Source organism: Lampris incognitus, chromosome 17, assembly GCF_029633865.1.
Source record: "Lampris incognitus isolate fLamInc1 chromosome 17, fLamInc1.hap2, whole genome shotgun sequence".
NCBI lineage: Eukaryota > Metazoa > Chordata > Actinopteri > Lampriformes > Lampridae > Lampris > Lampris incognitus.
In genome coordinates this window covers 16,961,601-16,975,878 of record NC_079227.1, presented here as the reverse complement: position 1 = coordinate 16,975,878, position 14,278 = coordinate 16,961,601, and the positions used below count along the sequence as shown (strand labels likewise).

General features: G+C 46.8%; 1 protein-coding gene across 1 annotated transcript in view; it reads left to right on the top strand.

Annotated features, from left to right (window-relative positions):
- Positions 1 to 308: 308 nt before the first annotated feature.
- Positions 309 to 14,278, top strand: part of LOC130127254 (caskin-2-like) — a 56,548-nt gene continuing 42,578 nt past the window's right edge. The window contains exon 1 of the mRNA XM_056296830.1: positions 309 to 416. Within this exon, the coding sequence (XP_056152805.1) occupies positions 323 to 416 (94 nt within the window). The 5' untranslated portion in view covers positions 309 to 322. The remainder of the gene's footprint in view (positions 417 to 14,278) is intronic.

Genomic DNA, 14,278 nt, shown 5'->3' with positions numbered 1-14,278 from the left:
CTTGCCTAGCACTCTGCCTCTCCACCTGGTGCTGAGCCTGTCTACTCTTGTAATTGTTAAAATATAACTACCTGTTCTGTCGGACACGATGCTCACTGACTATTATATGTAGATGTTATCTCTCCATTTATCATTAGGTCTTCCAAGGAACAGGGCTGAGGGACTATTTTAGAGACTTGGGTACAACAAAAAATGTGTCTGGAACACATTTTCAGTATGCTGATAGTCTTTGCCTGAAGGAACTGTAAATGAACAGACAGCCCAGGGTCTGTGGCTGACCACTGTAAGTAGTGTTTGTTCATCTGTGGTCAAGGCTGTAGTGATGGGGAAGGAACAGGATCTGCTGGTAGCTGTGAAGAATGGAGATCTTCTTTTGGCACACAAACTCCTCTCCAAAGTCAAGTGCAACAAGACAAGTGAGTAAAGGTCAAACACAGGCTGATGCTGCTTATGTTTTTTTGTATTCCCCTTGTGTTAAGAAATTGTTTTGTGTGTATGTCTGTACAGTGCATCCGGAAAGTATTCACACCCCTTCACTTTCCCCACATTTTGTTATGTTACAGCCTTATTCCAAAATGGATTAAATTCCTTTTTTTTCCTCATCAATCTACATACAATACCCCATAATTACAAAGCGAAAAAGGTTTTGTAGAAATTTTTGCAAATTTATTAAAAATAAAAAACTGAAATATTGCATATTTCTAGGTTGGCATACCGCAGCTTCTTACGCTCGTACGCTTCATCGACTGCATCCTCCCAGGGGACTGTCAGCTCAATAATGTAAGTGAGCTGGCAAGAACTGGACCAGAGGACGAGGTCTGGTCGCAAGGTGGTTGTTGTGATCTCTGTCGGGAAGATGAGCTTCTGGCCTAAGTCCACTCGCATTTCCCAATCCCTGGCTGAATTTAGTGAGCCTAAGTCCGGAAGTGAAGGGTTGGCCTTCAGTTTATCCCCCTCCCGAACGAAAGCTGGAAAACGCCAGGGCCCTTCCTGGTTGTTGAAGGGTTGAGCATTGATGGAAGCCCTCTTGCGATCGAGTTCAGCTGCCGAGCACCTGATTGTGTCGCCAGGTGTATCTGCCTTGGGTGAGGCTGGTCTTGCAGCCAACCAAGATGTGTTTGAGGGTTGCTGGGGCTGTACACAGGGAGCAAGATGGATTCTCTCCAAGCCAGAGATTTAGATTTGTGGGAGAGGGCAGGACATCATATGTGGCTTTGATGATGAAACTCAGCCTGTTTGATTCCATGCTCCAGTGATGATGAAACTCAGCCTGTTTGATTCCATTCTCCAGAGCTCACTCCATGTGAGTTTCCTCTTTTCAACACCCTCCAACCTCATCCAGCGGCCCTGTTTGGTTTGTGCTATGGCTTTAGAACATCTGGCTGCTTCTTCCTGTTGGCGAACCTCCTCAACCACCATAGTTTTCTGTTCGGTAGTAGTCGCCTTTTGCCAGGTAGGTGTTTTTATTCCCAGGCCAAGGCCGCCTCTGCCTTGTTGAACATGGCCTACTACGTCTCGGTGGCGGAGGGCAGATTTTGCCTCCAGTGCAGCTGCAGCTGGGGTCCATTTCTTCCCTGTTGCCAGGGTTGGAGCAACTCCTCTCACTACTGGGTCTCTGGATTCTGTGAGGCACATGTCCAGCCTCACTTTGGCACATTGGAATTCCTCAACCAGGCCGGAAATTGGCAGTGCGAGGGCTCCATTGCCGTAGAGTCCAAAACTGCTGAGGCATTTTGGCAGTCCGAGCCACTTCCTCACCTGCGAGTTCACTAGCCTCTCCAAGCGATTTGCATGAGATGGTGAGACCTCGTACATGGTTATTGGCCACATGAGTCGGGGTAGCAGCCCAAACTGAAAGCACCAGAGCTTCAACTTCCCGGGCAGTGCAGTGTTGTTGATTTGCCTGAGGCCACTGATTGTATCCTGACGAAGTTGCTCCAGTTGCTGGTTGTCTTTGAGGTCTGCATTGTACCACCATCCGAGGCTCTTGATGGGCTTCTCCCGGACTGTGGGGATTGGTTGATCACTGATGCAGAACCGTCCATCTGTTAGTTGGCCTTTAACAACGGAGATGCTGCGAGATTTGCTTGGTTTAAAATCCATTCTTGCCCACTTTGTTTTCCTGGAGTTTCTGCAGCAGGCACCTGGTGCATGGTTTTGTTGTTGCTATGGTGGTCAAGTCATCCATGTACACCCGGATTGGTGGAAGACACAGGCCATTCCTGGACCTTTTGCCTCCCACCACCCATCGAGATGCACGAATGAAAAGCTCCATTGCCATGGTGAATGCCAGAGGGGAAATAGTGCAGCCCGCCATGATGCCTATTTCCAGATGTTGCCAAGTGGTGGTGGTGTTCTGTGTTGTGACACAGAACTGGAGATCCTGAAAATAGGTCTTGACCCACTCTGTGATGTTTTTGGGGACATGGAAAAAAATCAAACGCCATCCACAGGATCTTGTGAGGAACCGATTCAAAGGTGTTGGCGAGGTCTAAGAAAACCATGTGCAGGTCTCTCCGTTCTTTCTTGGCAGCTTTTATCTGGTACCAGATGATATTAGCATGCTCCAGACATCCCGAGAAGCCATGGATCCCAGCTTTCTGCACTGATGTATCGACAAAGTTGTTTCTTTGCAGGAATGTGGAGAGCCTTTGGGCAATCATGCTAAAGAAGATCTTTCCCTCTACATTTAGAAGGCTGATCTGGTGAAACTGGCTGATGCAGGAAGAGTTCTTCTCCTTGGGGATCAGAATGCCTCCTGCTCTTCGCCATGCCCTGGGTATGACTCTTTTCTGCCATGCCACTTTCATCAGCTTCCAGAGGTATTTCAGGACTCCAGGAGTGTTCTTATAGAGTCTATACTGAATACCATTGGGCCCAGGAGCTGACATCGATCTTGCCTGCTTTACCGTCCTCTCCACCTCGCTCCATGTGGGGGGTCTTGTGTCCATATGGTGGTCCGGTGGGTGAATTGGTGGCATGTCATCCAGGATGGTGACTGGCTCATGTCTCCGGACATCAGAGTAGGTCTTCTTTAGGTGCTCTTCCAGATCTTGTATGGGGACTCTTGAGGCTCCCATTCTTCTTGCTGTCAAAAAGGCTCTTGACAAAGCTGTAAGGGTTGCTGTAGAAGCGAGTCCTAGCCCGTTCTTTCCTCTTATGCTGTCGTCTGAGGTGTTCTGCTCTTTGCAGCTTTGTCAAACGCTGCTTTATTTCAGCCTGCAGTGCGTCAAGCCCAACCCTCTCTCCCTCTGTGGCCTTCCTCCACTGCTTCCTCAGTTGTCTTCTCTCCTTCACCAACCTGTCAATTTCCCGCTGCCCCCTGGATTTGGGCTGGGTTGAAGGGTCTTTCTGCCTACTGGGTATCTTCTCTTTTACGCCAAATCTCTCTACGCCATAGCTGTAAATTATGGCTCCCATATTCTCCAGTTTTCTTTCAACTGTTCCCTTTTGACCTTCTAGCAAGAGGACAAGGTCAGAGTTGATGGTCTCCCACTCAATCTTCTGGCTGGACTTGGGCCACAGGATTTGAGGTTTTCTTCCTTCCATCTTCCTCTCTGCTGCTGGCTGTGGCTGGCCGGGCTCCAGACCGGAGTCCACTGGAGGGTCTATGCAAAGCTGAACTACGTCTGGGGTGCTGATACCCTGAGGACTGTGGGGATTCTCCTGCCTCCGGGCTTCACTCGACTGATTTGGCCTACTTCTTAAAAAGTATTGGTCAATGCGAGGCCCCTTGCCGAGCTCACTAAGGCACTTCTTTTTGCCTTGATGGATCTTGAGACCCTTCACTGATGTAACCTTTGACCAGCCACAGATGCAGCTGTGCAGCTTTTGTCCTGCCAGTGCTGATGATCCATTGGTTGTAGTGGTGGTCGTCCGACTCATTGTCAAATCCTTTCCTTGTTCCGTTACCGTGTGATCCACCTGTGAGTCATCTTGCGCCCCCGCTCTCGCCGACTCTGGGGGTATTCTTCTCCTTAAAAGTTTTCGTAGCAATTTTGGGTGGATTCAGGAACGCTAACTAGCACTTGGTCCTGCTAGTATGAGTCGCTAGCCCATACCAGTCCCGTTGGGGTCTATTCCCTCCTGTCAGCAGTCTTTCCAGGCCATCATCTGGTCTTTCCGTGATTGTCAGCTGCCCTTTCGCAGTGGTCACTGGTTTACTCCACATATTCAAGATTAAAAAAAAGGACTGGTTGTTAAAATCCCTAGTGTTTGCACTGCAACAGTTTCGGTGGGAATTAAACTGGAGATGTCTGCCAAAGTGACATTGCCACCACCAGGACCCATCGTCAGTTGTGTGGCTCAGCATCACAGGGTGTTTTGGCTTTTTATCACAAGACACCCTCCGCTGAGGCAGGCCCACCACAGGTTGATCGGTCCTGGGTGTGTGACCTGTGGTTAGCTGTTCACCCTGGCAGCCCAGACGGCGTCTCTCCTTTTGATCCAGATCCAGTGGCTAGTCCTCTCAACAGTGTTGGCTAGCTCTTTGATCACTCTCCTGTGGGCCTGCCCCCTGACACCTAGTTCCCTCAGGAGTTTTGCTGTGGAGCTGGCAACAAAGCCCCTACAACCCACCTCCACAGGGCACACCTTCACCTTCCAGCCTCTGTCCTCTGCTTCAGCTGCTAGGTTGGCGTACCGCAGCTTCTTACGCTTGTATGCTTCATCGACTGCATCCTCCCAGGGGACTGTCAGCTCAATGATGTAAGCGAGCTGGCAAGAATTGAACCAGAGGACGAAACATCTCAAGGATGATCAGTGGAAACAGGATGAACCTGAGCTCAATTTTGAGTGTCGTAGCAAAGGGTGTGAATACTTATGTACATGCAATATTTCAGTTTTTTATTTTTAATAAATTTGCAAAAATTTCTACAAAACCTTTTTCGCTTTGTCATTATGGGGTATTATATGTAGATTGATGAGGGAAAAAAAGGAATTTAATCCATTTTGGAATAAGGCTGTAACATAACAAAATGTGGGGAAAGTGAATGGGTGTGATTACTTTCCGGATGCTCTGTACGTGTCTCTGTATGTCTCTGTCTTTTCTGTACGTGTCTCTGTCTTTTCTGTTTGTGCACGTAGTCTCAGGCTGTGCAACTTTGTGTCCTGAAACACAAACGGAGGTTAGATAACAGAATTATTTCAATGTTATGATGATGCCTTTATTCTTGACTATAGATAGAAGTGGAATGTAGTTTCCACCAAGAAACTCTAGAGGACTGGGTTCTCACCACAACCGCTAATCTCCAGTAGGACACCCCCCCCCCCCCGACTCCTCCATCTGCAATCACTTATTTTAACTTTAAATGAAAATGTCATTGTTGTCACACGGTCTCATAATGAGAGTAAAAACACTGATTTGATTCAGGGTGACAGAATGCAAACGGGCCAAAAATTATGTCACATAGCGGTGATGTGACGAAAAAAGACCGCTAACAGTCCAGTGTTAGCAACCAGTCATATTCTGTGAGTGCTGGTTGTTCTTTGTGCAGCTATAGCTTCGAATATGCAAAACAGTTGCTGACACGTGACCTTTGTGGACTACACAGAAGTCTCTCATAAAAAAAATGGCTAAAAACAACCAAAAAACAAAACCTGTCACAAAAGGTTTAGGTGGTCAGAGTTGGCAGTTGAGATTCTATTTAGATAAGTTGATTTTAATATGCAGTGCTTTCCACATAGTAAAACAAAAGGCCTTACTTGCAGGAGTCTACGGTGGCACTGATCTCAGAAAAGGAAAAACGTAATTATGGCAACAGTAAGAAAAGTAAATTGTAACAATGGCGCTAATGGGTAAGTGCTCTTCCTTTTTTTTTTTTCCTGGTCTCGTCTCCTTCCATGTCCGTCTGTAGCAAGTGATGTCTCTGTGATAACTACATGATCAGATTCAGCTGTCGACCAACACACCAATACCGCCCTTCCAGCAGTTGGGTTGGGAACGATTTGCTACTAAGTGGATTCAAAATGCTGTACAATGTTAGCTAATCTCCCAGATGCAGACCCTGCAGACTGCATGCCTCACTGTGCAGGTTTAGGAGCTTTATTTATTTATTTATTTATTCAAGTTTCTTATCTACAAAGATTCCTGGTCTGGGCAACAAGCTGGCTCTGTTACTGCAGCATTGTCGCTAATGACAGTATTCTCTTTATCCAGGCCTGGGGAAAGTTAAGGCCAGGCAGACTCTTGAAAGTCGAAGCCTCCCTTTGTGGAGTTATCTGCTCAGGGCTTTCATCATCGTGGCTGGCTGCTCGGGGAAAAAAAAGCTCTTAACTGTCAGGAAAATAACTCCGGCACACACTACAGTGGAGGCAGACGCTGCTTGCTACGTAGAATGATGTGATATTATTTGTTCCTTTTGTTGTGTACTTTTCTCTGAACTACTCGAAGCAAGATATTTTTCAGTATGCATTTGAACACTGGTCTCAGTAACTATCTGACCTGATCTGCTAAGTGTAATCTTTTGAATCCAAGTAGGTCAGGAACAATTCAGGAACAATTTATTGTCATCTCATTCATGTACTTGTGTACACAAAAGAGACAAAATTTCGTATGAGCCTGGTTGGAGAAAACACAACACAGACAGAAAACATGTTTTTCACTATCTCTATCTCTATCTATCTATTTCTATCTCACGCGCGTGCACACAGACACACACACACACACACACACACACACACACAGTTCTTTCAACACCATTGATCCCTGAGGGGCCTTGTTGGACATGTTCAATGGTCTAGTTGTTTGTCACTATTGCCAGACGTCCGTGTCTAATAGAAAAACACAGCAGATGCTCCAGTCTGCTGCAGTGCTGGCTCTGCAGATGACCTATGCTGTTACCCACTCACAAAATAGCCATTTCACCACAATTGTCACTAAAAGCTGATTGATTGTTTGGTAGTGGCTGGCTTGGAAAACCAAATCCCTCCAAAAACAGTGTTTTGCAGTTGTGTGGTCACATTAAGTTAAGTGTGACATTGAAAATGAGTACAGCCTATCCAAACTTAGCACAGAGTTGCCCCTTGGGATTGTGGGGGTCAGGTTTAACTGAGAAGGTTTGATGGTGTCAGGGTGACATACTGGACGTGCCCAACTCTTTGGGGGGTAAGCCTTGGACCAGGGCTGGGTGCAGAAGGAAGGCGGACGTGTGCTCAGTCTAATTCCTGTGGCTGGAGGGGAAGGGTGGTGGTGTTGGGGGTTATGGGGTCAGGGAGCGATCAGACACTTGGTTGACAGAACTTGTAATATCGCTGGGGTGGCTAGTCAGCTGGTTTGACTGGATGCAGGAGATTGCTTGAGGCCATGGGGCTTATGGTGTAGTAGGTTGTTTTGGGTGGGAGGGTGGTCCAGCTGTAAGAAGAAAGGGATTGTCAGACTGGGGAGCAGAGGAAAGCCAGATGAAGGCTGAGATGGGAGGCTGGCAGAGAAATGAGATGAGATGTGTAATCTGGCCTGATGACAACAATGTCTGTGGACGATGTAGTAAAAAGGTTGTAAGGGAATGGGGGAAGCCTAAAAAGAATGGCTTTTATCTCCCGAGTACAACGTGAGCAAATTTTACTCTTCTGAATTGATGTTGACAAATTATGTGCACAATACAAAACAGGACTCCCACACTAGCAGCAGGACAAAATGTGATGGGACATAACATATTGTGCAAGCAAGATGCGCTGTATGACAATGGATCCAAACAAACACATAAAGGGGCTTTATGCATGCTCAATAATCCAGATAAGGAAATTGCAGGAAGTTGAATCAGTTTGGCTGGACACAACACATATTATTGTGTCCAGATGAACTGACTCAACTTTCTGCGAAACGCACATAAAAAGAATATAAAGCCAAAGAATTGTGCCCATCTAACGGTATTGATTGCTGTGTGTGTAGTGAGTGTGGGAATACAGCTGTCAAGTATAGACTTGGTGTAGTTTGAAGAGAGTAGGAAAGAATGAAGATCAGCCAGGGAGATAGAAAATGGATGGTGGATTTCCTCGGTGAGAAGAGTAGTGACTAGTGTGGCACTTGGTGATGGTACCTGAAGTTAAAACTAGTAGGAAGATGGTGCAGAATGGCTCATGATGACCCAAGGGGGGATTAGCGGTGGCCCCAGGGCCTACTGATGGACAGGGAGCTGAGATGTGAGGTTCTTCCCCTGATTCACCATCTGCTGACACGAGGTTTGGGCTCAGTCAATTAAACAAGGCTTATCATCCCCTCCCCGATTTATCCTTTCTGGCACGTCCCCTCTCTCTCTCTCTCTCTCTCTCTCTCTCTCTCTCTCTCTCTCTCTCTCTCTGTCTCTCTCTCTCTCTGTCTCTCTCTGTCTCTCTCTCTCTCTCTCTCTCTCTCTCTCTCTCTCTCTCTGTTTGTTTGATTAGCCAGTCAACAGGTGAATTATGAACATCTAACATGTTTTAGAAGCCTTTGATGGTGTTGGTCTAGCTACTCGCATCATGCCTTTTAGTGTGAAATACTCATCATGCGCGTGCGCACACACACACACACACACACACACACACACACACACACACACACACACACACACACACACACACACACTTAAACTGAATGATACTGACATGGGCGTTGTTCGCCCTCCCTAAAAGAAGACCATTATAAGCTAGTTCTTCAAAGGCCTTTACGATTACAATGGCTTTTGTTGCAGCAAATGCTTGCTTTCATCTTGACCACAGCCCAACCCTCATTCAGTCAAGATAAATACATGGCCTTTAGGTTGTTCTTAGTGGGCAGATGGACAACCGACACAAAGGCAAAAGATCATATTTGAACATTTATTGGGTGTATGAGTGGACCATTTGGGACATCAGCAAGGTTAGGCAAAGAAATCTAGGGCGGCCAACCTCGGCCAGCTCGTTTTGATACTATAGTGGGGTTACGTGTAAGTCAATCAACAGGTCAATTAACGTAAAAAAAAAAAAGAAGAAATAAGCAAGTGCTCCAAATTTTTTTGTTAAGAATGCTGTCTAAACCCCAAATGCTTTATGGTCACACACACGCCCTCAAGCCTACGTTCCTTATCATGCTGGATCTCCATGGCGTGCTGCCGCCCCACATTGTGTTAGCATATCTGTGTCTAAATAACATCTCGTTTATGTCACCCAAAACCTTTCTGAAGGTGCGCTTCATTAAATTGTAATTCCAGACTCCTGCTTCAGAATTGCATTGACCATAGTTAAAATCCTGTCAAATGGTTAACCAAGCGAATGAGCTCGGTTTGAATTGGCACGTCTCTTGATATGAGTGGTAGATTATGTGATCTCTTTTCGGTTGAACTAGTTTATGATGCCTTTTATAGTCAAATAAGTTTCGTTTGCATCCAAGGAAAGGAACTGGGGGGAATATCTTGTGATTTTATAGCTGCAGCTGCATTTTAAGAATAACGCAGCGCTTGCTTTTTCTCTGAATAAGTAAGTGTGATGCTGTCAATGAGGAGCAGACAGTGTTTGTAGAAAACGGTGTTCTCCAGTTCTGGACCTCACCATGCAGTTTGATAGTGGAGAGGAGTGAAGCATCTCGCTCTTTATTGGCTGACCTGCATTTTTCTCTAAACGAATACTGCACTAAGACACAAATGGCATAATGATATTGCTGCAGTAGAAGGTTACTCTTGGAGTTATTTTTTCCCCCCCTTTTTCTCCCCAATTGTATCCGGCCAATTACCCCACTCTTCCGAGCTGTTCCAGCGCGCTGCTCCACCCCGTCCTGTCGATCCAGGGAGGGCTGCAGACTACCGCATGCCTCCTCCGATACATGTGGAGTCGCCAGCCGCTTCTTTTCACCTGACAGTGAGGAGTTTCACCAGGGGGACGTAGCGCATGGGAGGATCACGCAATTCCCCCCAGTCCCCTCCCCCCAAACAGGCACCCTGACCGACCAGAGGAGGCGCTAGTGCAGCGACCAGGACACATACTCGCATACCCACGGCCAATTGTGTCTGTAGGGATGCCCGACCAAGCTGGAGGTAACATGGGGATTCGAACTGGCAATTCCCGTGTTGGTAGGCAACAGAATAGACCGCCGCTCCACCCAGATGCCCACTCTCAAAGTAATTTAATAGATTTTGGTGCTCAGTTGTTCTAAGAAACCAGGAACCCTCTGAATGAAGTACATTAAATAATAATGACTGAGTTGACATAGCTGTAAAATTTTAAACTTAAAACTATTAAGTAAAGGCAAAGATTTCACTTAGCTTTCTCTGGAATAATAAAACATTCAAATTAATGAATGTGCATATTTTCAGTACATGGAAAAAATCAAACTGGACCGCTTCATTACGGACATTTTTTTTTTACTCAGTTAACCTGAAACTTGTGAGTCATCAAACCTGTTAGTGTTGGCTGTGCATGCTTACAATTCCTAAGCCCAGCCTGTCAATGGAGGTAACTGTTCCTTCCTGTTACCACAACTGATTATTTCCTCCTATCGTTTCCTGATTCTCTACTCCTTCTCTTATACCCTTGTCCCCAATCAGGGATAACCCATCTGGTCTCGGGTCAGATTAGAAGACTCTTAGACTTATAGGTAAAAAGAGGAGTGTCTGTGTGTGTGTGTGTGTACATGGGCATGCATGTGTGTGTTTATATATGGCTGTGTGTGTGTGTGTGTGTGTGTGTGTGTGTGTGTGTGTGTGTGTGTGTGTGTGTGTGTGTGTGTGTGTGTGTGTGTGTGTGTGTGTAAACAAAAGCATGGTGTGTCCCTTTCAGCCGTTTCTTATAACAAGAGTGCCCAGCTGTTTGCTTTTAGGACCAAGTCTTTGTCTCTTTTGTAGTCTTTTGAATTTGCAACACATCAGGACTTAGCGCTTTTAACTAGCCGGCTAAGAGGATACAACTGGGTTAATCAGACCTCTACTCTATCCGCCAGCGTGAGTTGTTGGGTAGCAGCCAAGTAGTGTCTGAAGGGCTTTTGAGTTCACCTGCTCTTGTACTGTATTATGTGCACGACAGACAGACAGACAGACAGACAGACAGACAGACAGACAGACAGACAGACAGACACACACACACACACACACACACACACACTCTTAATCCTAACCCCTTTCTTGCCATAACAGATGGGGTAGCCTGTCTGGGATAGCTGGGGAATTTAGCGAAGGAGTTAAGTTGTGCATGTGTGTGTGTGTGTGTGTGTGTGTGTGTGTGTGTGTGTGTGTGTGTGTGTGTGTGTGTGTGTGTGTGTGTGTGTGTGTGTGAGTGAGTGAGTGATAGACAGTGCCATCTAATCTACTATAACAGGCTTTTTATTACTAGCTCCAGGCTGTGCATAGTTAGGCTGGTACTCATCCTCATTTAGGCCTATTCTTTTCTCCCGCCACTACAGCCAAGCTATCATTCAGACAGTGACATGAATGTTGTGTCCAGGATGTGTGCCACTAAGTCACTGGTTTCTGAAAGCACTGGTGCCTGCTTATCCAACCTTGCCTCTACTTGTTCTGGAACTAAAGACATGTGTTTTGATTTGGACCTTTGATAAGATGTTGGAAAAAGACGGGGGAGGGGGGGGGGAATGAGGAGCTCTGACGGAAGAGCGTTCTGTGTTTTTAGAGTTGTTTAGTGCTTGTACAAAGATATTCTGATTATCTGACAAAGAAGTTGCTTTGGTTAGATGTCTCAGTAGTGTGTGTGTGTGTGTGTGTGTGTGTGTGTGTGTGTGTTTATGTGTTGAGGTGCATGTCTCAGATGGGAATTGGGCTGTATCAGTAGCAGGTAGTGGTAATGAGAATCAGCAGTATGCTGCATTTGTACCAACTACTGTTTTTTTTGTTACTTTGATCTTCTCCATTCTCATGCGCTGTTTATTTATTTATTTATTCATTTTTTACTTTTATTCTTTCCCTTATTGCTCTCTTAAGATGAATTGGTTATAAACGGACATCCCCAGCTATAGTAACTGTATGTATCCGCTTGCTTTGTAGTTACTGTAAAAACCATGGACTCATGTTTTAGAAAAAGAAGCCATTCACTGTAATAATAAGTGTCATGGTAATAGAGTCTGGGAATGGAAGATATGGAAGATATGGACTTCTGTCATAAGTAAGGCCACAACATGATGAAGAAGTGGTTGATATTGTAAAAAAAAAAAAAAAGAGTCTAATGCAGAGGGGCTACCTGCTCCTCTAAACTTGGCTGATGTTTGTCTACAAACAAGTTGAGCTCAGACTGTTCATGTGACTCTTTCTGTTATCTATCTTGTCAATATCAGCCCTCCCAGCAGACCGAGGCTGCTCGAAGGAAGGGTCTTGGGTCCAAATCTAGCCTTAAACAAAGTTCCTCTTGACCCTGCTAAAATTGAACATGGGAAGATGTAGATCGCTCGATAGGTCCCAACAGAGATTGGGTGTACATAGCCTGGTATTTACGAAAGGGGTTGTATGCGGACTATCAGTGGGACCATTTTTGAAAGGTATTTTTAACGGTTGAGTTTCCCTGATGAACAAGTCCCCACAAAGTAGGATCCTTGCACCACATTTGACCATCCAAAGTAGCCCGGAGAGGGACCTGTTATCATTTTGGATCCAATTGTATTTTTTGCCCTATAGTTTTCTACACACGTTACATTTTGCGTCCTTTATGTTGGTATGGGTGTTAAGCAATACATCCACTAGAGAGCAGTTCAGTGTCAAAAATTTCTGACAAAAACAAACATGGCGAAGGTGGAGGAGGTCGTTTTAGTGTACCTGTGCCTTACTTCGCCTGTGCTCGGGCGACGTAACATGTTTTTAAAATTCTCACCAACTCGCACAACCTCTCTTCAAAGAGTTCCGCCATTTTTAAAAAGTCTTCGTCGTGTTTCGCTGGTCTTGCTTGAACTATTGGCTACACTGCCCCCACAATTTCCGGTGGTACTGCTGTGTTTCGTCCTTATCCGTAAGTTTTCAGAAAAAGTGCACAAATAAGGACGAAATGAATACAGTGCGGACAGAAGGCTCCGTCTGTAACCGTATACGTATTTAACGTTGGGCATAAAAGAGGCCTAGACCTTGCCCCCTGCCCCTTGTATTGTATTTTTAAATCACGTCAGGACACAGCGCTGTCGCTCGACACAACCTCTCCGTGGCATTCTTTATTTAGACTGACACAGCATCAAAGGCAGACCCGATCAAACAACCCAGAGCCCGCAGGCATCACCAATCGATCCCAGCACAATAGAACAGCACCAAATCAAATGCAGCACTGTCGATGTGTGCATACATAACATTTCCCCCCCCCCCCCCCCGGCAGGATTTCAAACATGAAAGGTTGACACAAAGTCCTCTAGGTGGCCAGGGCGTAAACGTGTGCGAACAGGTCGCGGGGCGGCCTGAGGCTGGGCAGGCCGAGGTGGGGAGGGAGATGGCAGGGGAAGCTGAGGCCCAGAAATGTCTGGGGCCCGTGTAGGAGCTGCATGAAGCCCCGGGGCGTCTCGCCATGCTGAGGGAATGGCTATGGTTGTGTCACCAGCTGTGTGTGGCGGAGCTGACACCTTCCGTAGACGACTGGAGTGCCACCAAGTGCCATCGCTGAGGAGGTAAGTGGCTGGGCCCAGCTGACGGGTGACTTGGAGAGGAGAGGACCAGTATGAAGCCATTTTATTGTCCCTGTGGGGCCTGCGGACCCTGACCCAGTCTGACACATTGATGTCTGGCACCCTGGTTCGTTTTGACTGGTCAAACCGTTGCTTCATCCGCGTCTGCTGACGAGTGACTGAGGCTCTGACCCCAGAGGGAGGTGCCTGAGGTGTGGAGAGGCGGAGCCTGTCAAGGGGCATGCACAGTTCCCGGCCTAACATGAGAGAGGCTGGGGAGACGGCTGTGGTCGAGTGCTGTGTGGCCCGATAGTGCAGCAGAGTGTGACGGATGGCCTGCGTGAAAGAGCACCCTTGGGCCATGTGTGCTCTGAGGCCGTTCTTCAGTGACTGGTGAAAACGTTCAACGCCGCCATTGGCCTGGGGGTGGTAGTACGCAGTGCGTATATGACGGATGCCCTTGCTTTCGAGATAAGCAGTGAACTCAGCAGAGACCAGCTGAGGGCCGTTGTCAGTGGTGATGGCCTTTGGGAGGCCCCAGCGAGAGAAAAGAGAGTCCAGGAAGTCGATGATGATCTGTGAGGTCACAGTGCCGGAAGTGGTGAGTTCAGGCCATTTTGAGTGTAGATCGTAGGCGACCACCATGAAGCGTTGGTGGTGGGGAACTCCATGGATCTCACCACAAATGTCCAACTGCAGGTGTTCCCAGGGCTGAGGGGGCCAGGCGAGAGGTTGCAGGGGTGGGGGAGC